This window comes from Neoarthrinium moseri (genome assembly GCF_022829205.1).
Source record: "Neoarthrinium moseri strain CBS 164.80 chromosome Unknown scaffold5_Wmoseri_CBS_16480, whole genome shotgun sequence".
In the NCBI taxonomy this organism is placed as follows: Eukaryota; Fungi; Ascomycota; class Sordariomycetes; order Amphisphaeriales; family Apiosporaceae; genus Neoarthrinium; species Neoarthrinium moseri.
The window spans coordinates 99845-114379 of NW_026055119.1; the positions used below are offsets into that span (position 1 = coordinate 99845).

The window sequence follows — 14535 nt, forward strand, 5'->3', positions numbered from 1 at the left end:
CATCATGTTATGCAACTCAGTATACAAGTACGAGGGAGAAGAATGGTTAATTACCTGCCAATGACAAGGCTCCCCGACGAGTTGGAGAGAAGATAGCAGGCCTGTTTTGCAATGTCGCGAAGCCTGAATACGCACTTGGAGGAGTGCCTTCGAGACGCTACACGGTCTCTCTGTGAGGGTCACCCAGCTACCAGTTAGGTTGCTCCTGTACTATTTCTAGACTGGCTCTATTCTCGTAATCACAGCACGGACAATCGTTGCGGCATCAATTCGTCGAACGTGGTAACTCCCAAACGGTGTTGAAATGAAGATCTGGTACGGCAACTGCGATGCCGGACGGGTAAGGCAAACAACTGCGTCGAGGATTTGTGCATGATAGATTTCATATCCAGCCAAGGTGAGATAGCCATACCGAGATAACTGGATAAATTCAAAAATGGCCTTCAACTGCCAGGAAAACTACAATGGTATAACTAAAGCAAACCCCCTTGGATATGGCGAAAAGTATCGTACAAATGTCAACCTGCTATGAACGACGCTTCGCTATTCCTAACTCGTCTCATCACGTTGTTACCCGAACACGTTTCGTGTATCGTGGTGGCTCAACTTGTACCCACGTAACTCCAATTGACCAAATAGATCATGTGCCATAGTGCTCGTCAGTCCCAATGCCGCCGCGCCTTATTATCATCGTCCGTCCACCGTGAACATGAGAGCCATGTTCCGGACTCCAAATAACCCTGGCATTACATCCTCGTCTTATTCATCACCGCCTGCGCGAGTCGCTACGCCGGCGACTCACGCTCCGTATAGGCTCGTCACCCCCGGCATACCGATAGGGGTCTACCTCCCGGTATCCGCTGCTCCTGCGCTCGCTGCTCCTCCTCTTGTGCCTGCTCTCGCGCCGCCTCGGCGGGGTGTTCTCCTCGATGACGACAACCTCATCGTCGTCGTCATCCACGACCATGCGCGGTGGCGGGGGCATCGGCGGGGGTGGGGGCCCGCGGCTCCGGCTCCGCTCCTCGACGATGATGCGTTCGGGGCCCGGGACAGGGACGATGCGCTCTGTGCGGCGCACCTCAACCGTCTCGCGCCGTGGCGAGCGGGAGTGGGAGTGGTGGGACCGCCGCCGGTGCTTGCGAGATTTGCGCGTCACGACCGACGCCGTGCCGCCCACCGAGGCCGTCTCCACGACGGTGTTGCGCGGGTTGCCCAGGTTGACACAAGTATAAATCAGCCACAAGACCAGTATGAAGCCCGCCACTGAGCCTAACACAATGCCGACAACAGTCCCGGCATCCGGGCCTGAGGGCGTCAAGCCGTAGCCCTGAGGCACTGCGGATACATCGGTCGCCAATCGTCGCAAGAGCCGCGTTAGCGCCGCTGTGTGCGAGCCGGAGGATGCTGACGGTGTTTCTCGTCGTAAGATCTCGAGGGGTAATGATGGTGCATCGACATGTCTTGTTGTCGTAAGCGCTGCGCGCACGACGTCGCGCGGGGATGGTACGGGCGCCATTGCGAGGTTGGACCCAGTGGAGTTGGACGGCAACAAGGATGGCGATGTCGCCGGGTTCGCGCGATTTGTTGTCGTCTGGTGTGAACAGTGAAGACTGTCAGCACGCAGGACTCCTGGGGGCAGCTTGGAGGTCGCAACGATGAGGAAAGGCTGTTGTCAGATCAGGGTATCTATCGCCCGCTGCCTGCTGGCGCGCAGGAGTGGGAGCGGGAACAGGAATAGCACCCGTCGCACGTTGCACGCAGCCAAGGCAGATTGTCGACTGGGTGAGGATTTGCGGCAGGGGTCCACACGGGCGACACTGGACACAGCGGGACGCGCAGGATCAGGATCCTCCAATGGTGGTGTGCGTGGCTGTGAGCAACAGAGTAAGCCGAACGCGGGCCAAAACACAATGTTCTCTGTAAACACGTTCAGTTTAGAAACCGTCAAGGATTGCCCCCGGCATAACACAGCAGAGTTCGAGGTACCCGAGCTGCCATCCTCGCTCATCAGACCAGACTCCGCGGCCTTATTCACGCAAAGCTTCAGTCTTCCTTTCTGAGGAGGCTGGTAGTTTTGCCGGCGCTAACGGCCTTGATTTCAGGCTAGCAGTCTGCACGACTTACACAGTGACCCGCAACTACGGTAGCATCCCAGCAACTATCTAGTATAACTAACCCGGTTTTTGCTCGACGGAGACGGCTCGGGTCACCAATCAATCAATCGAAGGGGATCCGGTACGGAGTGCAGCAGCGACTTCAAAAACTCCATTCACAATTGCCGGTGACTGGCTGCTACCTATATTACACCATCTTATGTTGCCGCACAGGTTGCCGGCAACAACGACAAATGCGGGCTTCCAGCAGAACGATGTTTCTTAAGACTATCTAAGCATAATATCTCGGGAAGTAAACGTTCATTGTGCAGAATCAACTGTCGAAGAGAGACGCGACCACAGTCATGCTTTGCTCGTACGAGTGATTGCGTACTTGCTGTGTCTTCGGATCCACGGTCCATATCTGTAGAAAATATATGGCACAGGCACTACATCACAAGTAAGTGTCACGTTAGCGTTTCCCGGCCGGGTCTCTGGATCTCAAAGAGAAACACTCACCCATAGCAGCGCTTATGCACCCCAGGATCGTACATGTGTAGGCGACGCCCATATTCTGATAGAAAGGAATGCTGGCCACAACCATGCCGCCACTAGCCACATACCGAATCAGAGTGATACTGGCCAACGCACTGGCCGAATACGTCTCGTATGAATCGATGATGTACTGGTAGCATGAAATAAAGACACAGAGGATTCCTATCACCTCGTCAGCCTCCGCAGCACCGTCGCTGATCAACGGCATCTAAGGACTCACCATAACCGAACAAGACACTGGCAGCCAGAGGACTCCAGATCGAAATGTCGGGCCTCGCCGTCCAGCCCATCCAGAACAATGAGATAGGGATGGCGAAAGCGCCGCCCAGCATACTAAACCACAGCCGGAACTCGGGCGGCAGTTTATCGCCGCCTTGCTCCTGTATCTTTTGCAAATCATGCTTAGCCCACTTATAGATGACTGGGACCAGAGCAGAGGCGCCAAAGAGACCGACGATAATCCCCAGGAAGCATATCCCCGTGATGCCCGGGCTCTCGCCATAGGTCTGCCCGAAGATGTAGTCGTACCCGTCAAGGAAGCCGAAGAGCACGATGTACACCACGGTGAGGTACAGCGAGATGAGGACGATGATGGGCTCGCGGGTCGTGAGCAGGAACGGCCTCCAGAGGGCGCGCTGCAGGCGGTGGACGAAGGACTCGCGGCGGATCTCGAGCTCGGCCCGGTACCGGTGGTCGCCGGTGAGGGCGCGCAGGTGCGCCGCCTTCCACTTGAGCAGCGTCGGCGGGTACGTCTCGGGCTGCAGCAGCACGACGAGGCCGAGCACGACGCCAGAGACCAGCAGCGTGACCCACTCGGTCCAGCGCCACGACAGCGTGCGCGACTGCGCGATCCAGCCGCCCGCCACCGGCCCCAGCAGCGGGCCCGTGAACGCCGCGTTGGCGAAGATGGGGAACGTCCACACGCGCTCCATCGGCCGCCAGAGGTCCGAGATGCTGCCCCCGGCGCAGGTCAGGGGTGTCGACCCGAAGACGCCCGCGATGAAGCGGAAGGCGAGCCAGGCGCCAAAGTTTGGTGCGAGGCCAGCGGCCATGATGAAGATCATACTGCGGATGCCATAGTCAGTACTTTCCTCAGTCAACAATCGCTGGAGGACATGAATCTTCTAAGGTTCTTCTTTTGAGTCCCGAGCATGCCTTAAGGAGGAGGCTTCTTAATTACACATTATACTTACTATAGGATCAGTGTCACTATATATACAGGGTTCCGCCCTACCGTCTCACTACGGAGACAAATCTGTTAGCTACCTATTTGTCCAACGGCTTTTATACAGCTCAATGGTCAATACTTGTGGCTCGTGATAGTTAGGCTTATCAAAGTCTATTCTATAGGAGTGCCACTCGACACCATGGGGCACCTCCTCACACTTGTAAAGGGCCACGGGGAGACGCAGGCATGAACACCACCGAGTACTCACGATATCGGCCCGGCGAACAGCGCCCCGGCGCCGAAGCCGATGAGGAACAGCCCCGTGCCGAGGCTGGCCGCGACCTCGCCGACGCCGAACTCGGCGGCGACCCGCCGCACCACGCTGCTGTCGATGGCGCTGGCGATGCCGACGACGCACCCGATGGCCGCGATGATCAAGGTGCACCGGACGCGGGTGCCGAACCCCCAGTTGTGCGGGTCCAGCGGGTCGTCGGCGCCCTCGTACCCCACGACGAAGACGTCGCCGTCCCCGCCCTCCCGCGTGCTGCGCCGCCGGATGTTGACGCCCGTCAGCATGCGCCCGAGCCGCGTGTTGCCCGACGCCTGGGGCGAGAGGGTGGCGGCGAGCGAGCTGCGCTGGCGCATGAGCTCGTCGTCGTCGTTATCGTCGTCTTCCCCCTCGTCGTCGTTGGAGGAGCCCCCCGGTCTGTAGGGCGGCTCAACTTCGCCCTGCGGCCGGTTGGTGGCCACCATTGTCTCCTCGGCTTCTCGCGGGACACTGCTTCTGCGTATGGCGGCTACCTCGCCGGGTCGCACGCCATACGGGGCGTGTAGGTGCTCATGTGGATGTGGCGATGATGGATCGCCCTCAAACTCGGCGTCTCCTTTCTCCACGTCCTTTTCTCTCCCATTGGGCTCTGGTGTATAAGTCTGGCCGGGTTGCGGGCTGGACTTCTCGGCGGACTCATCTGCAAGTCTACGTTTGCGCTCGAGCTGTGCCTCGACGGCATGTCTGAACTTGCGATACTGAATGAACGACTGCATGATTCCGAGACTGCTTGGCCCAAGTAGTTCTGATATTACGTATGAGGCAGCTCTAGATATTATATCATGTGGCAGAGGGATCTAGTTGGTTTATTAACTAGTAGCTATACGATATGACGAACACCGGCCACGTTCGGAACCGCAATTGCTCAGCCAGGCATTCAATTGTAGTCTTTGTCACTTGGTAATGTGGGAGCACTTTGACCCGTTACGTCGTTGCAACTTATGTTTGTCTGTACAGAAGGGCGCGAGTCAAAGCACAAGTGGGTCATGACGTTGGCGACTGGTCTATAGCGCCCCAGGTTGCCGGGTATAACGGGGGATGGGGCAGCTGTTCTGTTGCCGATCCAAAGCTTAACCACTAGATCGCCTCCAGTCCGCTCGGGTCGCTGCTGATGAGTAATAGCGAAATAGCCCGCGGAAGAGGATTTCCCCGGTGTTGGGTAGCTAAACACTACGTGTCGCCCGTTCGGCTCCTACAAAGGCGTGGTGGTGATGCCGTGATTCGGAATGACGAGGCAATTTGAATATTTAGGGATCGCGAGGGGCCTTTGCGTAGTAATGGATGGGGATCATATCAAATGCTCTCGCCTACGACTTCAATCTAGTGTGGCCGTAATTCCCCCTTCATCGCCCTCGCACTTAAGTAAAGTGGAAACTGAGATACTACCCCCTTGCGTGTATGATGGTTGTGATCGGACTTACATATAAAAGGGACAGCCGACGGGTAGGCACCATGAGAAGAGCTCGCAGTGAGGACAGAGTATGATCGAAGGCGTGAGATAAGATGCCATGGGATCAAGGTCGAATGGCTACTTTTCAAAGAGCACGGCATTATTATGCCAATGACAACCGCAATGCCAAACATACACCTCAAAGCATATTACAGAAACCAAAAAAGAGGTGCTTTGATGCGAAAAGCATTTGCTTGCTTTAGCTATTCGGCAAATGATGTCATCTATTCCCAGCCATAGCACAGGTCGCTGTGCATGAGTCTTGCTTTCGTTTATCATGCTTCATCGCGTCTGCGTGCCTCGAAGATAACGCCTTTGTCATGAAGCCCAACGCCAATTCGTCCCAAGGGGTCTAAGCGTTGCCCTTGCACTTGTCCATGTTCTCGCTGTCGCGCTGGCCTCCGGGCCGTTCCTGGCTCTTGGGCCATGGCTCGGCCTCAGATGACTGGGGTTCGCCTTTGCTGCCGTCCTGGCCCCTAAACTGGGAAGCACTACGAGAGTGGTACGCCTCCTAAACTGCTGCCGTATTTAACGACTCCAAATCCGAATACACCAGTATCAATTCCCTCTGAAGAACTGTCAGCGTCGCACAAACGCCCATATGCGTCGATTACTTACGCGAACTTTGGTCCAGTTGTTGGTGTCCCAAATTATGTAATAGCCTTGCTCGTGCTGCGGACTCAATGATCGAGGTGCCATCTGGTCGTCCTTGGTGAGCCAGATCTGTAATCTCTTGTGCCACCTCCAGTTCCGGTTGTTTCTGGGATCCTTGTCAGTAGATTCCCTCTGAATGACGAACGGTAGACTAACAGTTCAGCAGCAGCCAGGTGCTGCTTGACGTCTCCAGGACAGCTGTAGAAGATCCACATCAGAGTTTCCTCGTTGAAGCTCTGGATTTTGTTCTCTAACGGCTGCACGTTCGTCACGCTGTAACATTCCGGCAACCTAAAAGCAGGGATGGCAGGGCGCGGAGGTGCATCGTTGAACAATGAGTATATCTGTGTTGATATCGGCCTGTGATATGGGGTCAGACGGCGTGGATCCTGAAATCCAGGACATGGCCACTCACTCGGAAGATTGGAGATTTAGTCCAAGCTGGTTAGGGTCAACACCGGTGACGGCACTGCTGTAATCCGGGTAGTTGTTCATAAGCGTTCTCAAACCCTTGATACCCCATTTGTCAAGAGGCGACATGCCAGCCAGGGGGTCGAGTCCGGCTTGACTGTCCGTCTCGTCTCGTCCTTTGCCCAACGACAGATCGTTTCCTATGGCACCCAATGCGTTGCGCGCCTCAGAGGACTGTGTGGCCGGGTCTTGAGTGGAAGAGGGCGATGCAGCACTATCATCTCGGAATCCAGGGGGCTTTTGACGAGGCTCGTCGCTGCCAATTGCGCTTCTGATGTCCTGAGGACGTGAGGAACCTGCTTCGAATTAGCAAGGAGACCACAAATATGAAAAGGCTATCCATATCTCACCGGGAGCACCAGCATCAGGCGATCGAGCATCGGCGGCATGATTGTTTAATGCGTTGAGGAGGCCGTTGCCAGGATTGCCAGCTCTGTTACCGGAAAGCGAGGGTGCTGGACTAGGCTGCGCGCCAAACCCGAGCGTGGACATCAGGCTCGAGCCACGTTCCTGACCAATATCACCGTTGCCGTTACGGAAACCACCGTTGCTGTTGTTGAGGGGAGGGAAATCATCGATACTGCCCGGTTGGGGCTGTGAGGACTGTCCTGTGCTGCTCTGGCTGCCGAAGCGGAAGGAGCCTTGTTGGGATGCTAGACGTGAGGATGAAAATAAATCATCCTGTTGGCCTTGCTGAGAGGACAAGGGTGTAGGCTGGTTTCTCTGGATGGGAGCCATATTTCGGCTTCCGGCCGAAGACCAGAGAGAAGCTTGGCCGCCCGAAGAAAGTTGAGAATTGTTTGACAGGGAGGGAAATTCACTAGACAGAACCGTTAGCCATGTTGGTCATTCTATGACAAGGTGCGGGTCCTTTGGAGGCAAAGGTCGATGTAGTGTGTAAACGTGGACTGTTTGGCGGACGAGAGGCAGGCGCATGAGGGCCACACATGGCAAGGGTTTGTGGCGCGACGGCCAGTGCAAACGGCGACGAGAAGAAGGGGACGAGGCGAAATACCCCTTGGCTACGGTGGCATAGGCTCGCCCAGTCGACGAATCGGTGGACGTGTCTGCGCCGGGCACGCTCTGCTGATGGCTCGCCTTCTGGTTGCGTTTGACAAGTCGAAGCTTCTTTCTGGAGAGCGCCTCGGCCTCGTCGGCTCCAGATGCCATGATGTGGGATGCGAGCCGACGATGAAAATCGAGACCAACGGCGAGAAAACGAGGTGACGGGTGGGTTTGCAAAGATAAAACATGCAGTCTGCCGGCGACGGGAGGCAGTGGTGGCAGAGTTGGGTACGGGGGCAGGAGATGCTGGTCTGGGGCCTAGCAGGGGAGCGAGCACAAGGGAAGACGTCGACCTACGATAAGTCGAGTGGTGTTCCTGGATGGGAAGCACTCAGGCTTTGAGCAAAACTCAGGTTGGCACCCAGTTGCCTGGATGAATTCTGCAGTCCTGCAGCACCGCTCAGAGGCACACTTCCGCCAAAGGCCCAGCCGCTGCCGTTATTTGCTATGTCCGCGACGGCATCAGTCTCAAACTCTGCTGGCCTGGAGCGCCCGCTTCCCAGTCGGATTCCCATACCTAATTTGCCGTTGGGTAATCGATTCGATACGGATCGGCCTTGTTGTTGTTGAGGCTGCTGTTGTCCTCCAAATCCTGATGGCATGCCTCGTAGGGACTGTGGTACGGCACCTGGGACACGTCTACGATTAGCCAAGGGTCGCCAATGCCTCGGGTGTGGTTATAGAGCGGGATGGAGCACGACGTGAGGAAGGGGACGGTCGAGCGCGGGCCAAGCTGGTCGAGATACGTCGTCGGCCACATGCGGCGCTGCTGGGCCACGGCAGGCTGGCGGGTCGACCCTGGCGAGGCTGAGCCGGAGGCAGGTATATAGCCAGCGGCCGTGAGCCCTGGGCCGAGGGCGCTCGTCAGCGGGCGGGAAGCCAATGGTTCGACACGGCGGTCGCACAGGCTCGGGTGGCAGATGGGCAGCGTCGGTGGCCAGGCCGGCGACACGTTGGACTCGGCGCGAGGCACACAATGGGCGGGATTCGTGCAAGGCAAACCGCGGGGCAGGCGAGGCGAGGCGAGGCGAGGCGAGGCTCGAGATGGGAAGGGCAAGCAACTACCTGGTCGATTCATAGCGGACTCTAAGGGTCACCGACGAAGATCCGGGTCTGGCGGACAGCTCGAGGACGGGAGTCGGGGGGGATGGGAGGGTCGGGCGTGATGTTTATCGATGGTATCTCTACTACTGCTAGATGGGCATGCAGGATGGATGAAGCTTCACGGTCGCAATGAAGTTTTACTGGGGTTGACTGCCACAAGGGTGCTAGTGCCGTCGGCGTCGAATAGAGAGGGAGCGCTGAGCGAGCCGCAAAGCTGGAGCTTTACTGGGGGAACTACTACTGCAGACTACCTTACAGTACAGCGTAACTGTGCTGGCTGAGGCTGGAGAAGACGGCGGAGGGGGGGAGGAGGAGGAGGAGGCAGACGGGATCCGTGCGCTGGCCCAGGTGTCCTTACTGTGAGCTACTGGAAATGCTCCGCGCCGCTAGTCTCGCCTGCGTTTTGGGGGCAATGGGGAGAGAGACAGAGAGAGCGCCAGGAGAGGGTATCCTCAACGAGGTTAGCAGATTCGTGCCGTCATTATTCTCCACAGCCGCCTCTTCCTTCTTATGTGCATAAAAGCACACGTGTATATTCACACCTTCCCGGCATTCAGGGCGAAACGAAACATTGGCCACAGTAGACAGAGGTTCGGCTCGGGCGGTGCCATGGCTCTCTTGACTGTTGCTCAATTGGGCACCACTGCTAACTGGAGGCCTTGGCGAGTATAATCTAACACAAGTTGCTATGCTATGCCTGTATCGTCGCCAGAAAGCTGCGCTGCAACTCGGCCTCACGCAGCTGCCTCCCAATGAGCACGATTTTCCCTGACCGTGAACTCCCGCCTTCTCCGGCCGACCCATTCGGCGCATCAAACACTTCAAACACCTCACGAACCCCCTGCACCATCTTGATGTCGCCGTTCGTAAAGGCCAGCCGCGCCTTGGACCGGTGAACCTCTACTGCTTCGTCTTCCTTCGTGTCGACACCAGGCACCTCACTCTCCCACAGGACAGCCCGTAGCCAGCCGTCCACCTTGGCGAGTTGCCCTGGTTCCAGCAGCGGGACGTCGATGGCCACCGTCGAGATGGTCTGGTTATTTCGGTTAGCACGTGCGCTCACAGACAAACCCAAAATGTCACCTACCGGGTCGAGGTGGCTGTGGCCCTTCCCGGCCGTGTCCAGCTTGTCTACTTGGTCGTAGGCGTGTAAATCTAGCAAGAACCCCTCCAGGTCCGGCACGGCGCTCTGCGTCGTGATGTGAAGCTTGGCCAGGCCGTTGATCGCCTGTATGCGGGCTTTTACCTGGTCCAGCTGGGCGGCGTCCACCAGGTCCGACTTGTTGATAACAACGACGTCGGCATGCGAGATCTGGACGTGGGCTGTCGTCATGAGCGGCCCGTGGCCGTGGTCGTCATGTCCTTCGACCTTGCCAGCGGGGTCATCCAGGCTGCGCAGGATGTTCTTGGCATCTACCAGAGTGACAATGCCATCCAGATAGATGGTGCTCCCCAGGCCGTCGTCAACCCAGAACAGAGGGGCTAGGTTGCCAGGGTCTGCCAGGCCTGTCGTCTCGAGGAGAATATAGTCGAAGGCGCCTTTCTTCTCCATGAGAGACTCAATCGCATTGACACCCGTGTCCCTACATGCAACGTTAGGTCATGATGCTGTTGAAATCGCGGGGGGCATTCGGTACTTGACGGAACAGCAGATGCAGCCGTTGCCTACCTCTAGCCATTCTTCGACTTGCTCGTCGCCCTTGTTCACCGTGAGTGATTTCTCAATGTCCAGAGCTAGACAGTGTTAGTGTCGCTCTCAAGCAAGAGGCCAGGCTTGAGTGTCTGTCATACAGTCACCGAACTCATTCATGATGACGGCAATCTTCTTGCCATGTTGAGCCGTCAGGATGTAGTTCAATAAAGTGGTTTTTCCCGCGCCCAGATATCCTGATAACACATTAGATCATGTATCTCATCAGATAAATAGGACAGCGCGGAAAGAAGCTTGCACACCTGTGACAATGGTAATGGGCACTTTGACTGGCTTTTCTACGGGCTCGTCGCCTTCATCCCCACCCTGGCCAGTTTCGACCAGCTCCGGGGGCATATCGTCATCAACGTCCATGGTTTCGGTATTTGGCTCTAGGTGGAATGGGGAAAAGGAGAGAGCGGTGTGCAAAGAAGCGATGCAACCACTGTCAGCTCAAATGCGAAATATCGAGGGCGAATATCCGTGGAAGTGGTTGTTCTGCAATGTTAGGTTCCGGCTCTATCAAGTCTTGCACCTCTGGAGATGGAGATCGGTCTAAAGCTTGACTAATAACTTGGGGTTAGCCCGTCTCCAGTCCAGGATTTGTTCAATACCTACCCAAGGTTAGGTTGGTAGGCTTGCTTGCCTGTGTGCCGTAGATGCAAGATGCACGTTTAGTGCTAGGCCGATAGGGCGCGCGTGTGCCTAATTACATAACTGACAGGGGGGCGAGCTTCTCTGCGCCAGAGCACCCTGCACACCCTGCACGCCCTGCACGCCCTGTTATGTTATCCAATCAGGTTAACTGACTACCTACAGTCCAGTAGCCGCCCAGCCTGAGCTTGAGCAGCATTTCCAAATCAAGCAGCCCTCGACTTTTCGAGGACCGGCCAACAGCGACACGTCGTCCTCAGACGTCGCGCTTTACCTGCGCATTCACCTGCGTATAGACTCGGCAGCCCGGTGTTCTCGCCTCTCCTGTAGATACTCGCACGCGCGCAAACACCATGGCTCTGCCCCCGAGCTCCCCACGGCTCCCGAGCCCTCCACCTCCCGCCGAGGACCAGATGGCCCCGAAGTCGCCAGGCCCAGACACGCCCGCGAGCCCCATGGACCAGGGCATCGTCGACACGAATGCAAAGCGGCGCATCCATCCAGGCACAAAGTCGGAGGACATGGCTGCCGGACCGCCACTGGTGCCCCTCAACGAGGTGCGCATACCTGCAAACCACTCCCGCTCCTTCTCCGCCTCGACCCCCAAGACCTCGTGTGCGTTGCCATGTGCGTTGCCATGTGCTTACTGACCGCGGTGCTGCAGCTTGACTCGGCCTTCCAGCTCCAAGAGCATCTGGCCGCCTCTCACTACCATTACACCAAGTCGAACACGGTCCCCATGACGCGGCATACCGCTTCCCAGCTGGCCCAGCCTCCCCCCGGCGTGGACGACACCTTGTGGCTGTACGAGCTCTGTCGCTTCCTGATCATGCAGTGCAACAGCCTGATAGTCGGCTTCCTGTTCGACACGCCGCCATGCTCGCAGGCGACCTGTCCCGAGATGCGCGCCTCCGAGTGGCAGTTCCTCTGCGCCGTCCACGACCAGCCCAAGAGCTGCTGCGCCATTGACTACTGCTGCCACACCCTGGACTGGGCCGCCAACGTCGTGACGAACCCTAAAATATTCCCGAGCCGCTTTGTCGTCCTCAACGACGGCCACGACAGGAACGCCGTCCACAAGAACCTCGTCAATGTCTTCCGCAGGCTGCATCGCATCTTTGCCCACGCATGGTTCCAACATCGGGGCGTCTTTTGGAGCACCGAGTCCCAGACCGGCCTCTACGTCTTCTTCAAGAGAGTATGCGACGTCTACGAGCTGCTGCCCGCCGAGAACTACAAGCTTCCGCCCGAGGCTGAGGGTTTGGAGCCCGCCCCAACCGAGAAGGAGGAGAGCCAGCCCAAGATCACAGCTATAGCAAAGCCGCCCGCGCGCGAGAACGGCATCAGCATCAGCGTTCATGAGGAGGATGGCAGTAGCCTGCACGCACGCCGCAGCAACACCGCAAGACACTCCAGCCGTCCATCTACCGGCAGCGCGGTAACTACAGTAATCGAGGAGAAAGAAGACGAGAATTCCGATATCAACGAAAGGTTGAGAGCAATGCGTATCTCCGCACCACAGACCGTCGAGGAGGAGGAATCGGAGCTAGAAGTCCCAGTCATTGTAGAAGGCGTGGACGAGCCAGCACCTTCTCCCCCTGAGCATCGTGAGGGACCTCAGGGCATCAGAATCGATGTTCAAGAGGATACTTTGGGGGATACTGAATCTGCCGAGGGCGAAACACTCTCAAAGACTGAGTCGCTAGGCGACCAAGGTGTGCCTGCGTTCAACCACGAAGTGACTGAGGTGCCGCCTGAAGTCGAAGAGCAGCCAGAGCCAACCTCGGAGGCACAGAAGCCGGAAGAGCTCGAAACTACAACCACCACAGACTTCGCAACAGACGGCACGGCAGAGCAACCGGAATCTAGCTCCGGCTCCGACTCTAACAAAACGGTGACGGATGCCGAAAACGGTCAAGACTCGGAGGTCCTGCCCGAGGCCGAAGAATCGTAGTTCGATCTTGACGACCCGGAGAGCTCTGCAAACCTGGAGGACGAAGCAGAGGAAATCATTCGTGCGGCCGCCAGCTTGGCTCGCAGCAGACGCGCGGAAAACACCGGCGAAGATTATATCGCCGATGATGAGATGGACGACGAGGATGAGGACGAGGACGATGACCAAGAGCTAGAGGAGATCATAGCTCGCGCACAGGCAATCACAGACCGGCTGCGCCATGATCGCCTTCGCCGCCAGAGAACTGGTAGCGGTGATGTACAGGGGCCTGATGGAACATAATCAAGGACCGAAGCGTGCATCTTAAGGGAGGCCAAGGGGAGCGGGCTATTGCGCCGTACACTGGCCTGGTATCACATCGCATTCCTCGCGCGCCGAGATTAGGAGACACGGTGCTACGCTTGTAGCAGAGGTCGTCGGGGACTATTTTGTAATATAGCGCAGTTGGTGGCATTGTATAGCCAGGAGGCTGCATTCCTTTTTTATTCTTGACGAGGAGACGCATAGACGCATCAATATGAATTTTCTTCAAGACTGGGCTCTTTTCTCTTTTCCAGGACAGGGTTTTAAAGGAGTGTTCTAACAAACATCTGACCTGGTTCTTTTTTCAGCAGCTCTTTCCATTTGGTTCACTCGCGGGTCTTCACCGGCCACCTGATCGTCCTTTCGCAGTTAATGAATATGTGAATTGCCTCGTGTTCACTGCATGACACAGGACATGTTCGAAGGCCACGATATGGAGGACCATGGGCCACGGCATCCGTCGCTGGATCACCATGTCCGGTATGCTCCCATACCATATCTGACGGCCTCTCGCGGGAGTTTATGGTTGTTCAAGGACATTAAGGATTGTCTGTGGCCAGACCATAGAGTTTCGTACCCCTAGCGGGGCTGTGGTCCAGGTCGTTCGATAGGACCCGGATCAGGAAGTGTTAGGATGTTCGTGCGGAGTCCGCAAAGAGAGGCAGGGGAAATACACGATGATGCGGATGTCTGTTCCCGCGGTCTCGTTTCGTCATTATCCGTTGACTTCAGTGACAGATCCAGTCCTATAACCAAGCCCCGAGGCTCACCAGCATTCCCGTGTTGTTGTTGATCTCTATTGCCGCCGTAGAGCCGCAAGGTCACATTGGAATGTGTGATACGACGTGAGGCACCCAAGTTGCTGGGTCCAGACCCCCAACTACCGAACGCGAATCCTTCAAGTCAGTCTGTATATCCCAGATGACGTAGAGATTGCGAGTGAGCTGTTTTTTTTGCCTGCAACCGTTTTCTAGCTCGAGCTGAAATGAAATGACAAGATCCACCGACGAAACGGTTCAGCGGCTTGGCGAGGCACATGTTGATAT

General features: G+C 56.8%; 6 protein-coding genes across 6 annotated transcripts; 1 reads left to right on the forward strand and 5 right to left on the reverse strand.

Annotated features, from left to right (window-relative positions):
* Nucleotides 1–766: 766 nt before the first annotated feature.
* JN550_002201 (uncharacterized protein) lies at nt 767–1516 on the reverse strand (the record flags this gene model as incomplete). The annotated part of the gene is made up of 1 exon (XM_049313471.1): nt 767–1516. One exon carries the CDS (start codon nt 1514–1516, stop codon nt 767–769), a length of 750 nt encoding a protein of 249 aa, XP_049175492.1.
* Nucleotides 1517–2456: 940 nt separating this feature from the next.
* JN550_002202 (uncharacterized protein) lies at nt 2457–4860 on the reverse strand (the record flags this gene model as incomplete). Its single annotated transcript, XM_049313472.1, has 5 exons — nt 2457–2542; nt 2613–2810; nt 2869–3713; nt 3842–3889; nt 4085–4860. The coding sequence occupies 5 exons, from the start codon at nt 4858–4860 to the stop codon at nt 2457–2459; spliced, it is 1953 nt and encodes a 650-aa protein (XP_049175493.1).
* Nucleotides 4861–5946: 1086 nt separating this feature from the next.
* On the reverse strand, nt 5947–7889 carry JN550_002203 (uncharacterized protein; the record flags this gene model as incomplete). The annotated part of the gene is made up of 6 exons (XM_049313473.1): nt 5947–6105; nt 6213–6354; nt 6405–6608; nt 6664–7015; nt 7070–7539; nt 7735–7889. The coding sequence occupies 6 exons, from the start codon at nt 7887–7889 to the stop codon at nt 5947–5949; spliced, it is 1482 nt and encodes a 493-aa protein (XP_049175494.1).
* Nucleotides 7890–8077: 188 nt separating this feature from the next.
* Nucleotides 8078–8862, reverse strand: JN550_002204 (uncharacterized protein; the record flags this gene model as incomplete). The annotated part of the gene is made up of 2 exons (XM_049313474.1): nt 8078–8267; nt 8333–8862. The coding sequence occupies 2 exons, from the start codon at nt 8860–8862 to the stop codon at nt 8078–8080; spliced, it is 720 nt and encodes a 239-aa protein (XP_049175495.1).
* Nucleotides 8863–9579: 717 nt separating this feature from the next.
* On the reverse strand, nt 9580–10953 carry JN550_002205 (uncharacterized protein; the record flags this gene model as incomplete). Its single annotated transcript, XM_049313475.1, has 5 exons — nt 9580–9921; nt 9976–10471; nt 10526–10622; nt 10680–10775; nt 10842–10953. The coding sequence occupies 5 exons, from the start codon at nt 10951–10953 to the stop codon at nt 9580–9582; spliced, it is 1143 nt and encodes a 380-aa protein (XP_049175496.1).
* Nucleotides 10954–11585: 632 nt separating this feature from the next.
* JN550_002206 (uncharacterized protein) lies at nt 11586–13186 on the forward strand (the record flags this gene model as incomplete). The annotated part of the gene is made up of 2 exons (XM_049313476.1): nt 11586–11789; nt 11897–13186. 2 exons carry the CDS (start codon nt 11586–11588, stop codon nt 13184–13186), a joined length of 1494 nt encoding a protein of 497 aa, XP_049175497.1.
* Between the last annotated feature and the right edge of the window lie 1349 nt (nt 13187–14535).